General features: G+C 43.1%; 1 protein-coding gene across 1 annotated transcript in view; it reads left to right on the plus strand.

Annotated features, from left to right (window-relative positions):
• KCNK9 (potassium two pore domain channel subfamily K member 9) overlaps positions 1 to 15,881 on the plus strand; it is an 84,150-nt gene extending 68,269 nt beyond the window's left edge. Inside the window, exon 2 of the mRNA XM_057369170.1 lies at positions 14,983 to 15,881. Coding sequence (XP_057225153.1) covers positions 14,983 to 15,824 — 842 coding nt within the window. The 3' untranslated portion in view covers positions 15,825 to 15,881. The remainder of the gene's footprint in view (positions 1 to 14,982) is intronic.
• Positions 15,882 to 16,335: the final 454 nt, after the last annotated feature.

A 16,335-nucleotide genomic window follows, 5' to 3' on the forward strand; every position in this document is an offset into this window, starting at 1 on the left:
AGTGTTATGGACTGATCACAACCCCCATTCCTGATCCCTTGTGACAAACTGGGAGAGGAGGAGAAGGAAGAGGAGAAAGGAGATGAGAATGAAGGACTGAAGTTGAGCGTGGGAAGAAGGGAGAAGTAGGGATAAGAGGTTTTTAATTTTGCCTTTGTTTCTCACTATCCTAGTCCAATAGTGATTGGCAATAAATACAATAAATGAAATTACTGTTCCCCAAGTTGAGTCCATTTTGCCCATGATGGAAACTGTTGATCAGTCAACTCATCCTCATCACAAGACACAATTTTTTCAATCCTACTTTTYCCCCCTATTCTATTGATGGAGGGGAAGTGAGAAAGGAACTTTGTGGCCAGCCAAGGTCAACCCACCACATGATAATATGTATTGATTCCCAGAAATGWGCAGTTGAGAAAACTTGACTTCCACAAAACTAATCTAATAAACTTACTGATAGTCTAAATTGAGCATGTGTTTGCAACTCCATCCCAGAGTGTCGAGTGTGAGATGATAAATAATTCCCACTGTAAATACAGACCCTTTGTTAATGTATGGGACAAGTGGTGCAGTGGAGGGTCATTGTGACTTTTAGGCAGGGTCTCCAGTAGACCCTCAGGAGTGCTGCTCCTTATTTAAATAACCTTCAAAGCCCTCAGATGAAGCTGAAGTAGAGAATTAAATCACAACAGGAATAGTTCAGGAGCATGTTTTGTTCAAAGAAGTTTTAAGTAGGACAAGAGGGAATGGCTTTAAACAGAAAGAGGTTAGATTAGATTAGATTAGATTAGATTAGATATTAGGAAGAAGGTTTTCACTGAGTGTGGTAAGGCACTGGAAAAGGTTGCCCAGAGAAGCTGTGGATGGCCCATCCCTGAAAATGTTGGACGCTGGGTGTTCTGGGGTCCTGAGCAACCTGGTCTAGTGGAAGATCTCCTGCCCATGGCAGGGGATCGGAGTGAGATGATTTTCCTTCCCACCCAAACCAGTCTGTGATTTTTCCAATGGTTTTTCTCTCACGTTGAATGAATTAATAACTTCTCTCATTACAAAGCCCTTTTTGGGGGCATATTAAACTCTCAGTCTGAGCTGTGTTCTTCATGACTAGGCCCTCTCCCTCTCTGGTATCCATGCTTGGAAAGTGCAGACAGTAATTCCCTGCGTCAGAGCAGAGTTGTGAATAGTCAGAAATGGTCTCATGTATCATTTATATGGCCCCTGCCACCGCAGGGTCTTGGATCACAATGGAGGTTCTCAGGTATAAAAACTGTGCAAATTATGTTTATGACTGCTCAGAAATGTTCCATGAAGTATTTTGTCAGTCTGATTTATTGAGCTACCTTGTATGGAGGAGTTCAGCGATGAAATAAAATGAAAAACACTGGTTATGATATTGAAATAATATAGTAGGCCATTGTTTTCCACCCAGCAGAAGATAAATGGTGAGGGGTTTGAAGAAGTTTTTCTRAGTGACTTCCCATTTCTTCCCACTCAGTTTGACTATTCCTGTTGACTGGGAATAGAAAACTGAAGTGATGGATGGCTCTGATTATGCCTAGTCAGGTGCATTAAATGGTGTCTCACTCTGCTGCCTCCCGCAATCTCACCGCTCRCTGTGCTTATCAGGGCTGGCGGGGAAAAGGCAGATGTCTGTAAACACTGAAGAAATAAAAGGGGAYGTGAAAGAGCTCGACAAAAGGATTTACTGGGCACTGGAAATGTGTTGAGGAGTTTGAACAGATCCACTTTTAGGATAACTAATTGGGTTATGTCTGTCAGCTTCAAGACTCGCACATGAACCCCATCCTGCTTTTCATGGGTCATTTCATGGGAAAGATGCTTGCAGTATATGGAAAGTTTCTTTTTAGCATCCATCTGTTTAATGCTAGCATGGACTTTAGCTCACATGCTTGTCTCTGGTTAAATCATGAACTTGTGTGTACTTGAGTTACGGTGCGGTAAGCTCACAGACATCAAGAAAAATTACTCTATTTTCATCAATATGAGACAAAATAAGATCCCATGGATTTTTAGCTACGGACCAAGGACAGGTGGGTTTGAGATGCAGTACTTCATTTCAGGTTTTGTGTCAGTGCTGTATACAAGAGCTGTCTAAAGTTGTGAAATACGATTCTAAGTCTGTACAAATGCAGCATTGAATTTCTGTAGCTCTGTATCTAAATTTGGGTTGTTGATGTACAAGAAAATTGAATTCAGGCTGGAAAGGTGCAAAATGCTATCAAAGTGACCCTGTGTAATGCAACAGACCAGCCGTGGCTGGTTTATTTGTCCTAGGAAACAAACAAATCAACAAACAAAGCAGGTTGGTGAGATATGGCTGATCTTTATTAATCTGTAGGGAAGGTGAACTGGGTGGGTTCCTGTTTGAGCCAAGAACTTCCATGAGAAGAACYAGACCTTGAACAACTTTGGATTGAAAATAGGAAAACTTTCAGCTGTAAGAGCAGTGAATTTAGGGGCAGCCTTTCAGCTTGATTAGGGGAGATGGTGTACCTCCATCTTTTTAGGAAAGAGATTTTCAATGCACATGAGCTCAGGTTCTGGGTTTAATATCTCTTCCTCACTTCCCTTGGGCTGTTTCTGATGGCTGGAACAGCATCCCATGACAAATGTCTCTGGTTTTGTCCTGCTGGTCTCTGTGCTCCTTGTGTATCCTTGCTTCTGTGAGACCAAAGTTGCGATCAGAAAAATCTATGAGGTGGCTTCRTTTGGAAGTGCCAGCCCAGTGAGTTAGGCTGGTAATTACCCTGATACTGCAATTCCAGCAAATCTTCCTGTAGCCAAGCCTGAACAACGTTGCAAAACTTTGACCTTTGTGTTTTAGATCAGCTCTTCCATCTTCAAAGCACAAGGACAGATGTGCCTCAAAGTTAGCATTGGCTCGGTGGAAAGCTGGACAGGACAGTATCATTRGGCAATATATTTCCATTAACTTTCTTATTTCCAGCTTCAAAAAATGCTTTCTCTATCAGAATTGAACTTCTCSCTTCACAGTTGTTTTGATTGAATGATTTTAGTTTTTCAAAGATAATTGACTGAACACACTTTAACATTTGTAGAAGATAATTGAGACATTTCTCTTTGCTTGTATTTTCAAGCATAAGGTGTTTTTTTGGGGGAATAAGAGCAAGAGAAATAAAAAAACCATGTACATTGGTAAAATAAACTCAACCCAAAGTATTTGAGCATTATTTTTTTTTCTTTATTTTTAATGAAGTCCATGTACCCCATTCAATGAAATCTATCCATAAAGCCAGTTGAATCACTGCTCAGCCTATATGTGATGTAATGGGGGAAATGATGACAGATTCCTCTTACTTTTGCTGTTGGATTGTTGAAGCAAGGTCTCARTTAATAAAACTGCTGCAAAATTAGAGTGTCTGCAGGGAAAAAAGCCTTGGCCAAAACTGCAGCCAGCCATATTCAGAAGGCATTTTTGGGGATGCTTTTCTTCAGAGAAGGGGGCAATAAAATAAATGCTGTAACTGTTGTAAAGAAGTCTATGACTGCAAAGTTCTAGAAGCACGAGAACTTGTGCCATTCTGGCTATTTTTTTTTTGTGGTCATTAAGGGACAGAGAATCACAAGCAAAGGAGAGGGAAGAGGAATTTCTGATTCCTCCACATTTGATTGATTGTTCACCTGCCAAGACAGGCACTTCCCTGGAAGAAACTATTTCATATCTGTTTAACTTCRTCTAGATAAGAGCTTTATCTGTTTTAGTCAAAGTCATGCCTCTAAATTGATTTGCTGGCATGGTTTTCCAGCAGGGACTGAACCTAAGCATGGTGGGAATAACTAAGCTTTCCTTAGCTGCTCTTTTGAATGGGGAAAGTCCTGCTTTCTCAACAGCAGAAAGGAGAATCTGCTCAAAATACCATGGACCTATTAGTATTTTTTAAAGTTTGAAATATAACCTTTTTATCTTTTGTCAGGGGAAAATCTGCAGTAGAAACGGAACAAAATTGAAACAGATATGTGAACAAACTCATGGCAAATAGTCTGGGCTCTTGTGTGTCTCTTAGTTGCATAGAGGGGAGAGTTGTAGAAGGCAAAATGTGATTACTCCAGTGCAAACACATCTGAGACATTTCCCTAAGTGCCACCCCGTGTCTCCTKCTGGGGCTGCTGTGTTTCACCAGAGCAGCCCTGACAGCATTTGATGGATGTCACACGGATTTATGGACAYTGCTCTGTGCACTGCACTGGACAGTGACATCACAGCTTCAGAGGACGTGGCTGCTAYGTCATCGATGATCTCAGTCACTCTGCTCCGTGCTGGCCTTTGGTGATATTTGTTTAACTGGGTTTTCGTTGAGACACAGCTTCTCGAGCCCTGGCCCTGTCAGTCTGAGAGCTGAGAGCAGGATCCTGTTAGCCCTGCAAAGACTCAGACCTGGTGGTTTGAAAAATGAAGTGGAATCAGAAGTTTCTCATGCACCTTTTTATCGTCACAGTGTAGAAGAAACCCATTAATTTTTGGTCTTTTGTTAAGATGTGAGCCACTGTGCTTCTTCCTGATGCATTTTCCCCCAATCCCTCAGAGTGCTGTTTGGATCACCCTGCCAGCTCTGCAGGTGCTGAGCCTTTCATCTTTCCCCCTCATGGAGAGGACTCAGATCATTACCAAAAAACAGTGAGAAACAAAAATCAGTTACAGAAAACTATTAAAATTGCCCAAAAAATCCATTTATAGAGGTGAATAAGGAAAAAAATGCTTMTTGTGATCACATCAATGGAGTAGAAAGAGCCTTTGTGATGTGAAGAAATGACAACAACTGGAAAAGTTTGCTATGCAGTGAGGACAACATGTGATAGTGACAGTCAGTCAGACCTACATACACAAAAAGGATAATATTTTGCAGTCCAAGGAACTGATAATCCTGATTATTATCTAGCACAGTTCTGCAGCTAGAAGGGCTGTGCACATCTCTAGCAAAKATCCTGAAAGTTTCTGAAAAGCAAGAGTGATCTCAGATCACAGAGTACAATAAAAGGSATCATATGAGGAACTGCTTCTGAAGAGACAAAATCTGAATCTAGGTATATGCTATAAAATGCCCCTTGGTCTTCCTTGCTGCAGGACTGTGCCCCCAAGAGCTCTGTTTATAGCTAATATTGGCTAAGTTATGAAGCTGTGACTGTCTCCTAAAAGTGTAAAGGAGTAATGATGGAGAGAAATGGGAGTGTTGGATTTAGGGCTACAAAAGAACACTGTGATAAAAGGCAGCAAAGAACAAGAAAAATATAGGCTGTGTATCAAAAAAGAACTTCCTAATAGCTAGATCTACTGGACAGGGCAACAATTTCCTAAGGGAGAGAGCAGAAACCCTGTTATTTCAATAATTTAAACAAAACTGGACAAAGCCCTGGAGACTATATTGTAGGGAACAATCATATGCCATCCTCTGGGAATGGATAACATGACCTGATAAAGTCTTTTCCTAGTGGSTGCCATGATTCTCTTCAGATGGAGAACGTGTTCTGGGTGTCTCATCACAAGACATGATTTGTCTTGGGACTAGATATGATGTGAGCCTCAGGTCAGTCTTCTGATTGATTCGGAGAACCAAGCAGAGAGGAGGAAGGAGAGGAAACGAGTGCAGGGGACAGTCAAAAATAGAGCTCATGGGAAAATATTGACTCAGAAGCCAACTGCTGCCCAGCTGGAAATCCAGCACAGAGCTGCTGTTGGTTTTGGGAGCATTCAGGAATGGTACACCAGACACGAATCTGATATAGCAGAATCACTGCTGTTCAAATGGTTGTCTTCTCACAGAGCTGGAGARGAACCTCTTCTCTTTCCAGCCTCTTTTCTGAAGCAGAAGAATTTGTAGGGATGAGCTGAGATGCTCTTCTMTCTGTACAAAATGAACTGGTGAGTGTTGGCACTGTTGATGTCTTGGGATGTGGTAAACCATGTGGAAATTACCTCAGATGCTCTGTTACCTTACTCAAAAGAGCTGTTAATCTAAGCACTAAAAGTGAAGGCTAAGTTCAACAAGAGGAGATTTGAGATAATCAGGTCTTCTGTGTCAGAGASATGAGCAGGAAGATTGGAATTTCATGTGGCCATTTGAAATTTTCCACTTCCCCTCATTTACTCTTTTAAATGTAAAATGCTTTATAGTGTAAATTGTACGCAGAAAGAAATGGGAAAGATTCACATTTAAAAGAAAAACAAAAGCAAACACAGAAGGCTCAGATATTTTGGGGTTTTTTAAAAGCAGCATTTTTCAGATTTTGTCTTTTGCTAGAAACAAGTTGTTCCTTGAGCAGCAGTGGTAGTCAAGCCTGGTTTCCTGTGAACTCAAAAACATTCCCAGTTCTCTTGAAGCCTGATTTGCATCTTCATCCTTGCAGGCAGATAGAGATTCCATCACAGGCTGTTTTAGAAGGTGATGGAGATATTCCTGCAGTTCTCTCTCCCATGCCCCTACATCTCACCCCACCTTGCAGATCCTGTTTCTTTCCAGTGACTGGCCTGAGAAGGAGCTGCTCCCAACTGCAGCTGGGCCTGCACAATGTGTGTGTTGATTTTTAGGCCCTTTTATGTGTATTCACAGATTGGCCAGATGGCAGGCCCAGCAGAACAGATCACTATCAAGTTCACATTACAGCTTCTTCTAAGTGGTGGAAATTGGTGAGCAGCTTCAAAGTTATTGTGGAGGAAAAACAGATGGGCAAAGATACGGATATAGATGGCTCATCCTTACCAGGAAATGAGAAAAAAAAACAGAACTAATTAGAAAAAAGGAAAGGTTTTAATGCCTTGGTTTTAACTTGTGAACCTATTCTTTACTGTCATAAGCCAGTGGATATCTGAAAGGACTGAATGTGACAAAATCTATGTTTTTGCATTATGCAGAAGCAGTAGGTYTCAAAACAGAGGATCTGAGTCCTGTTTGGGTCCAAGTCCTGGAGCAAAACAAGATCTTTTTCAGGGGAAGCAAAGAAGCCCCCAGGTCTCCCCRCCTGGGGGAATGTGGGAACTGCCTGGGCACAATCGTCTGACAGGAGTGTGGCTGAATGAACAGCACCTCCAACTATTCTGCCACAATGGACTGAATAGATTTGTGTCCTCACCTCCCCAGAGAGGCACCCAGAAGGGAAGACAAGAGGCCACATGCTAGTGGTGGAATCCAGGCAGGGAAGGAAGAGAAAAGTCCACTCTAAGCAGTCTGAGAACCTCTGAAAAACAATTTTCCAACATGGCCCATGAATGGGACCGTACTGAGAGCTTTATGGGGACTGGGACACATTATTTGCCTTGATCCTCTGGGAATCCAAAGGAAATCTCCTCAAGTAGGCCAGCTTCTTGCAGGGAACACCTGACTGCATTGCATATGAACCCCAGCTGAAACCAACCAAATCTGAAGTCCTAAGTCCTACCCTGAGTCAAAAATAAACATGGCTGCGTTTCACTAAATTGCTGCCTTTGGATCCCTGTAATTTAAGGTAGTGTGGGAAACGTATTGTCTTCCCAAGCACACCCAAAAGAGCACTGCCCAGAACGCTGTCACAGCTGACGGCCTCAATTCTTGCTCCATCAGGGCTGTAAGAATTCAGGGCTGTGCTCTTAACCAGTTTCCCAAGCACTGTTGGTACTTCTCCTATTGAATCTTCCAATGAGATGTCATTTAGCCACATATGATAATGGTCAGGAGTGGGAATTGGTGCTGACCAGCATTTTGGGTGATACAGGACATTCTGGTGTGAAAAGAAGAGGTGCTGGGGATGTTAGAGGAGAAAGGCAGCAGGATTCAGGGAGGTGAATCCTCCCTGAATCCTACAGTGTGGTGTAGTCGTATGGCTGCTTTCATCCAGGTAACAGCAGCTCTTGATTTCCTTATAGGGTAAAGCCTTTGTCTTGGTGAATGAGTTACTTAMTTAGATATGAATGAGTTATCTCAGTTAGATAAAGAATCTTCCTGATCCCTCCTGAAAACCTCTTTCATCTGCCCACAAAGGCCACGTTGTTTCTCCTCCCTGCTGAAAGCTGAAAGCAGGARCAGCAAATCCAGCGGAGAGGCAGCCTGATCCTTGTGGTGGTTCCTGTGACGTAGATGAGCCTCTGAAGTGAAGTGTGTGACATCAGGAAGATGTTTTAATCTGAGTTATGCTTGCCTATCTGGAGAACAGGTGCCATTATCCTYTCTTCATTATCTCCTGGCCTGGGCTGCTGCCAGCATGAGTAAGAAAGGTTTGAGTCACAGGGATGGGGAAGTTAATTCCTTTCCGGAGACTGTTGTCAGCCTGGCCCAAATGCCCATCATGAGGATGAATGATGTGTGGATGAATGAGGGGAGAAACCTCCACCAAAGAGGAATAAAGCATCCTTAATGAATAATGCAGAGCATTGCTTTGAGATTCCAGACATCCAAGGCTTGTTTGTGCATTGAATGAGGGTGTGAATGAGGTGTAGCTGCTCTGCAGACACACTCTGGCCTGAGCACGACCTGTAACTAACTCACCACTGCCACATTTCTTATTTTTTAACACTGGCCATGTACTTGGCCTGGTACCAATGCACATCTAGACACAAACCTCTCTCCATCTCTGGCAGAGCCCAACGCAGGAGAACACTCAGAATACCCAGGCAGGCTCCATCTGTGCTCACTAAAGCAGAACCGGTGTTTTGTAGGACACAGAGGCCGACAGAGGTGACACATCGAGTGCCAGTAATAGATAAAAACATGTGCTGCCCCAGAAGGGTTTTTTTTCAGAGGTCCCTGGCCAGTGTTAACTTCCATGAGTGGACTTTGCCTTGGACAGTGCTGGCTATTCCAGGGGAAGCCATGATGGAAACTGTTCTGATATTTGAGTGTGGGCACCATGGGCTGGTGGTGAAATTCATCCTCAGAATCACAGAGTTCCTAAGGTTGGAAAAAGACACTTCAGATCATCCAGTCCAGCAGTCAACCCAGCACCACCACCGTGTTCACCATTAAAACCATCTCCTCAAATGCCACATTCCCATGTTTTTTGAACACTCCACTGCTTCCCTGGGCAATCTTCCTTTCAATGAAAAAATATTCCTAATACATAACCTAAAGSTCCCCTGGCAGAACTTGAGCCCAGTTCGTTTGTTAGGGTTGGAGATGGCCACTTTGTAGATGCAACACACCAAATATATTCAGGATTTTTTCCCATAATGTTTTCTGTTTGTTRTGGATTTACTTATCCCAGGCAGTCTGTATCATTGCAATAATATGAATTTKTTTAAGATCCTTTTTGCCCCAGAAGCAGAGTGTTTTTTTCCAGGGAATTTGTGCTGGAGGAGAAGGCAGATGTTACAGACCTGGCTGTACCCTGCAGCTGAGTGTGGTGCAGAAATCACTGATGCAGATCTAAGCAAGCTGCTCTGTCCACATGAGGCCGCAGAGTGTCAGGGAAGCTTGCTTAGGGCCTGAATGCAACATGGCATTTTTGTTGATAAAACATCTATAAAATCATGAGAAGGGGAATTGGGAACAACTGGGATTGTTCCTGGTGTCTTCCAAAGAGGAGGAGATAGCATCGCCACCAGATGATAATAATGAAAGGCAAGTAAAGGACCAATGGTAATTTTTTTAAAGAACATGGTTTTCCATGAACCACAGGGTGTTGCAGGTGAAGAAAGTTCAAATACATTGAAGTTACACTGCCCAAACTCATGGAAGAGAAATCCCATGTGCGTTACTAAAACCAGCAAAACCTGGCTTTGGAAATCCCTGAGAACCAAGTAATGAAGCTGGGTATGTGAATTCCTGGGGGAAAACTCACATAATTATAGCATTCCTATGCTCTTCCTCAGCCATCTGCTGGTGGTCACTCATGGATTCAGGGTGGCTGTGCACCCTGTTCTGCTCATTTTGGTTCTGGGCTGGCAGCCTAGCACAATGTTTCTTTGAGAAGAAACCCAGAGAAACTGGGTAAGAACTGGGGCTGTCCCCGCAACTAGACCACACTGAGTTTGTAATGAGTAGTTTCTCTCTGTGTCTCATCTGAAAGGCACCATAGAAAAATAAACTTTGATGAAATAAACTTTTTGTGGGTTTTCCTTAGACCTCCATAGCTACACTCTGGCAAACAAGAAAACAGCATTATTTTTTTTCTTCCAGAATGGTCTTTGAGGGTTTTCCATCAGAGAATGGACAAGGCCTGSAAAAAGAAAAGGCAGGGAAGCCCCCAACAGAGTACTCATTTGGTGCCAGCCCTTACACTGGGATTCCTTTCTTCCCTTTCTGTTCCCTTACCTTCCTGCAGTTGTGCTTGGTGTCTATYCCAGCTGTTCCATGACTGGRAGGACACAGCTTTTGTGTCTTCCAYACCYCCTGGTACCCTACAGCSTGGAAYTGGAGTAACACTGAAACATGACATTTCTTTGTGCCAAGCTATTCCTCTTGATGCTRACCCAGATGAGCTCTGTCTTGAAAGCTTAAGCAGCTGGGAAAGGTTATAAAAGTGAGGGAGAGTACTTATGACATTGCTTCCAATGAGGGTGAGAGTAATTTAGACTTTCCTTGGTCATTCAAATGATMTCTCATTAAACATCAGACAAAACTGCCCTGCTGTGGTTACACAGCTGTATTGTGGGACTGCAGCAAATAATTTTCTATGCTGGAGTAGGATAAGCAGTGTTTACTTRGGTGTGGTCTAGTGTAAAGCTCCATCTGTACCTTTCTCATTGTTATCTCAGCTCTGTGGCTTAAGGAACGTATTTCCTGTACCCACTACTAAGATTTTCTGCTCAATCTTTCTTCTTCAGCACAGAAGAGAGAGACTCCCTGATGCTGTGTTTAACCTATTTCTCTTTAAGCCTTGTGTTTCTTAGGATGACACAGAGTCATCTCTTTATGCTCTGCTGAAGGGCAGTGATAGTCGTGTGGAGGAAATCAGGAGGAATCAGGAGGAATTTTGGTAGCTGGAATCTGCTACCAAGGCGGTTGTTTCTTCTGCTGCCTTTACTTGATGTGACTAAAACCCAACTGCTCGGAGACTGGCCCTGTGTCCTGTGTCCATTAATGATCCTTCGTGCCCCTCTTCCTCTGGCAGTTACTGACCTTCCCCCTTTCTTCCAGAGGCAGTCTCTGGTGTTAAGAAGACAGTGGTTTGTTTTAGATTTGAAAAACACTGAATTTCAGAGAAGATGCAGTGCTGCAGTTTGCTTTCCATGCATTACCCTGTATTTTGCTGGATAGATTCTGTAGTGCTCCAGTAATGGAGAGTTAAATCTGTCTTTGATGAGTTTTGACACCCCTCATATCAGGGGGTTGAAGGCTTTGGCTAAGGTGCCTATTCCTTAAAGCCATATTGTATAGGATAAATATGTGACTCTGGCTCCCTASACATTAATCTAATTATTTATAATCTCATTCCAGCTTTGTGAACAAAGTCCTTTCTTTACCCCAGATTCATGGTGAAAATACAGAAAAGACATTTATTTGTCTGATATTGTGGAATATGCGCATGACTTGGGGCAGAATAGAAGTCAGAATTTCTGGATATTCTATCTAACTATGTGAATTGGGGGAAAACAAAAGCCTACTGGTGTMTGTGCTTCCCTGTCTGTAAAACAGGGAATTGGATATATTCCTGTCGTATGGGATATATAATTACAAARTCTGTGACAAATCTTAGAAATTCAACTGTGAGATAGTGTGTAAGCACATAATATTAATGTTTTATGTTCTCTCTAAACTGTTTCTAGGGACATCTTTAATGAGAAGGATTTAGTGAGATCAAAATAAACCTTTTTTCACCCGAAACTTTTTTTTTGAACCCAAAGTAAAATKGTTTGCACCAACTGCCATCTCTGAAACCATCTGGAAAATCACATTTTCTGAAGCTTTCCTTCTCTTTATCATCTGTAACTAAAGCTGTAAAATGGGAAGACATCCCTGGTTTAATTAACACCCCTGTAGTTCAAAAGCTGATCTTAGTAATGAGAGGCAATTTCAGCCTTTATTGAGGGACAGTCAGGTGGAACTAACCSAGCATCAGTCTGGTGAAGACACTTCACTTTCTAGGTAATTTGGAAATGGCTTTTTATGATGAACAGACTACATGGCTCAACTCAACAGGTGAACCTATTTCATTTATAACCAGGAAAAGAATCTCCTATTTTGAGGTTTGTGCTTCTTTTGTAAATTAGTTTTTATATCCCATCCGTCAACAACTGCCAACTGACCTAAGAATAAACCTTTTGCTTTTTGAAGGGGATTCTTGCTGATTTTATTGTTTTATTTTCTTGTCCCATTTTGCTTTACGTTTTGAAGGTTGCTTGGTGTTCATATTTTAGTGTAAGTGTGGACTTCGAGGTGCACTCCCGTCCTAAGGGGAAGACAGAGTTCTGATTTCTGCTCCTCAACAGTGCTGTGGCAGAGCTACAGAAGGTCCAGAGAAGGACATGGAAATGATCGAGGAAATGTGACTTCTGCTGTATGAATTAAAAAGGTTGTGGCTTCTATTTAGACAGGGAAAAATTGAGAGCAGAGATAAAGCTGAGTTTAGCTGAAAACATGAAGGTGGTAGATAAGGAAGATTTAGAGCTTCAGTATGTAGCTAAGGTATTGTAGCTGAAACAAAGAGATATCCTTGAAATTAAAACGTACTTTTCTACATAGCAGCTACTGAACTTCTGGAATTTGTTGCCACAGGAGATTGAGGAGGTATGCAGTGTCAACAGCTTCTAAAAAGGATTTGACAAATTAAGAGCAGCAGGTCCATGACCTGAGTCTAAAGGTGATGGACAGGGCTCCTCAGTGGTCTTGCCTCAGKGGTATCTCAGGTCAAGTCTGTCTTCCACCTTTAAATCTCTAAAAGTTTGGCTCTGCTGAGTGCCCTGTGTTTTATCTGCCAGCCCTCTGTGGGTGTCCTGATATCTCAGGGGTCTGGTATGAAGTTAGACAACTCTGGAAAACTGATTTGAACCCTCAGTATCTCCAGGGGTGTCAATGAAGGGGTACCTACACTGAGTGCAAATGAGGGGTGTCAAAACTCAGGCACCTACACTGGAGAGACAGTCACTGAAGGTGACTATTACCATTAGGATGTCCTCATTTGGCTGTTCACAGGTAGTTATCTGCCAGTGCTGTAGGTGTCTAAATTCTTCTCTAGCCAACAGATGTCTAGTCAGTCTAATGGGGAGTTAATGAATATGATCTATGAACAGTCAGAACTGTTGTTTCATCTTGCCACACTTGGGATGGTCAGTTAAATAACTCAATACTGCCCATTTTCGTAGAATTTTTGTTGCCTGTCATGTGAATTTGGATACATAGAACACATGTAGATGTCTAAATATGGGTATTTTAATCTTGAACAGAGTTCTGTCCTAAGATTTCTTTTATAATGATTGCAGACAAATAGTTGTATCCTCAGAATAACTCACTGACCTGTTTTAGACACCTCTATGCACATGCTCTTGTGAAGTACATATTTCTACTCACTGACTTTAAAGGGACTCTAGATAGTGGTACCTGTATGGTGAATGCACACCATGGCCAGATGGGTCCCAGCCATCCCATTTTGGAGACTTTGGTACAGTCCCTTGAAATCTCAGCTGTAAGAAATGTAGATTTTTAAAGTAATGTAGTGTGAAAGAGCGAAATTATAATTTCAAAACAACCTACCACTTATGGTTTGATTTAGAATAAAGGCTTAGCCATGATTTTGCCATCTGAAAAGTGGGGTGAAATGTGGTGCATCCTCTGTCCTGGATTAGTTTTAACATACTGATGAAATTGCCTTTATCATACTGTCAAAGTTKTAAAACTCTGGCACAAGCTGGTAAGTTGTTTGTTCTTCCAGTGAGGAAAGATAGAGCAGACATTAAACCCCTAAAGTGCTGTGGTGTTCCAGCAATGAGTGACTTTCATAAGTTGTCTTGGAGAAAGGCTTGTTCAGTATGGAATAGTTTGAAAAGRAATTTCTTTGACTTGGTGGATCTGGATGTTGTGAACTCCATGCCGTCAAAAGACACAGAATCTGGAGGCCATCATTGTACTCTGGTTTTGGGACAGGGCAACACCAACTGCTCTCTGGGGAAGTCCCATCTACTTCCAAGGTTTCCACTGTTGCATGTGGCACTGGACAGCCATGAAATGTCTTCAGTTAATTAATGTGGTATTATCTTGTGTAGGAGACTGAACACTGAGGTAGAATGCACTGACCATTCTTTCATGTTTCCCCGTCCTGTGTGAACAGCTTAATTGTTCTGTGCCTTATTTACTTCAGAGCCAGGGTGTGGGTGAGGAGATAGGGGAAGATGGTGAGTTCAGTGTTCCTGTAGCTTTGGGTCTGGCTGGGACATCAGAGCGATTCACATGGCTTGTGTGACAGAGGAGCCATGGCCACCACCTTGTTACTGAAACTGGGGGGGAAAAACTCTCTAACGACATTTTTAATGTTAGAAGGCCAAGGCATTACTTTATTTACTGGCCAGGATATTGTTCTRGCCAGGATGTGCCACAGCAATCATCTCATCCACACATAGCCTGGGTGTGCTGAGAGAATCATTCTAGGACACATAAATTTTACAAGATTTTCCCCAARCTTTGTACACTCAAAACCCAYAGAACTCAATTGGTTTAATGTTCATTRGTCCAACATTGCACAGTTCTCMGTATCTGGGTTCCTATTGGATCAGGACTTCTTTGCCTCTGATGCTTATTAGGTCCTTCTAATCTTTCTTTTCCTAGACCAGGTGCCTCTGACCACACCAGGGGTGATGTTCAGGGCTGATGTTCTGTTAATGATCATTGATAGTTCTTGATGGCTGTKGATGTCTGTTGAGATGTTACCTTCATCAGGCTTCACCTGATGGAACAATGCTCTGGAAAGAAACTTTAGCACCCTTCCCTGGGGCAAAGGCAAACAGGATTTTTGACTGAAGTTAAATTAAAAATAAAAAATTAAACTGATATATTTTCCAACAACCTGCCTTGCTGATTTCCTGTGTTTCCATTCCCCCGCCAGGTTACGGACATGCTGCCCCAGGAACRGACGCGGGGAAAGCCTTTTGCATGTTCTACGCGGTCCTGGGAATCCCGCTGACCCTCGTCATGTTCCAGAGCCTGGGAGAGCGCATGAACACCTTCGTCAAGTACCTCTTGAAACGCATCAAAAAGTGCTGCGGCATGAGGAGCACCGAGGTGTCCATGGAAAACATGGTCACCGTGGGTTTCTTCTCCTGCATGGGGACACTCTGCATTGGAGCAGCAGCCTTTTCCCAGTACGAGGAATGGAGCTTTTTCCATGCTTACTATTACTGCTTTATAACATTGACTACGATAGGTTTTGGAGACTATGTGGCCCTGCAGACCAAAGGGGCCCTTCAAAAGAAGCCTCTCTACGTGGCTTTTAGCTTTATGTACATTCTAGTGGGGTTGACGGTCATCGGGGCATTTCTAAATCTGGTTGTTCTCAGGTTCTTGACCATGAACAGTGAGGACGAGAGGCGGGATGCCGAGGAGCGGGCGTCCCTGGCAGGGAACCGCAACAGCATGATTATCCACATCCAAGAGGACTCCCAGCACGGGCGGCCGCGGTACAAGGCCGAAGTGACAGACCTTCAGTCAGTTTGCTCCTGCATGTGTTACAGGTCCCACGAGTACACCAGCCGGGTGGTGTCCCACCAAAATTCGTTCAGCTCGAAGCTGAACCCCCAGTACTTTCACTCCATCTCTTACAAGATAGAGGAGATCTCGCCAAGCACATTAAAAAACAGCCTTTTCCCATCTCCTGTCAGCTCCATCTCACCTGGGTTGCACAGCTTTACAGATAACCACAGGCTGATGAAACGGCGAAAGTCCATTTAAAGGGATTTGTCTTAATTTCGCTTTCCTTGTTTTTTCCCAGTTCTTTGTTGTTTCGGGTTTTTTGTTCCTTGAGTGAGACGGAGCGAGGCCAAAGGGAGCAGAGCAAGCCAGTCCTCCTCTGAGACTCAGCTCTTGAGCATGAAGCATGGATTATTACTGTTCCAGCAAAGTATGCCTTACATTACCCCCTTGGTGGATGTCAGAGGATTCAAGGTGGCGTGAAGTGGGTACCAAATCCAAAGTTGCACACACAGCTGGGAGCCTTCATGTGCCGCTGGCACTCCTGACCTAACAAACTTTTTCTCCTCACGAGCAGGTTGCAGTGTGTGTGCGTGTGCCTGTGTGCGTGCCGGGTGCGTGTTCGTGTGCGTGCGCGTGCAGTTCCACAACCAGTGCCATGTGACAAAAATTAAAAGCATCAGGTATTATTTTTTCTTTTGCCCTTGAAGCAGTTGTGTTCCAGCCTGCTTATTTTTTAGATTGCTTCCAAAAGGAACGGGGAGGGTGGGAG

This window comes from Malurus melanocephalus, unplaced genomic scaffold, assembly GCF_030028575.1.
Source record: "Malurus melanocephalus ecotype Western Australia unplaced genomic scaffold, MMel_1.1 scaffold_104, whole genome shotgun sequence".
Lineage (NCBI taxonomy): Eukaryota > Metazoa > Chordata > Aves > Passeriformes > Maluridae > Malurus > Malurus melanocephalus.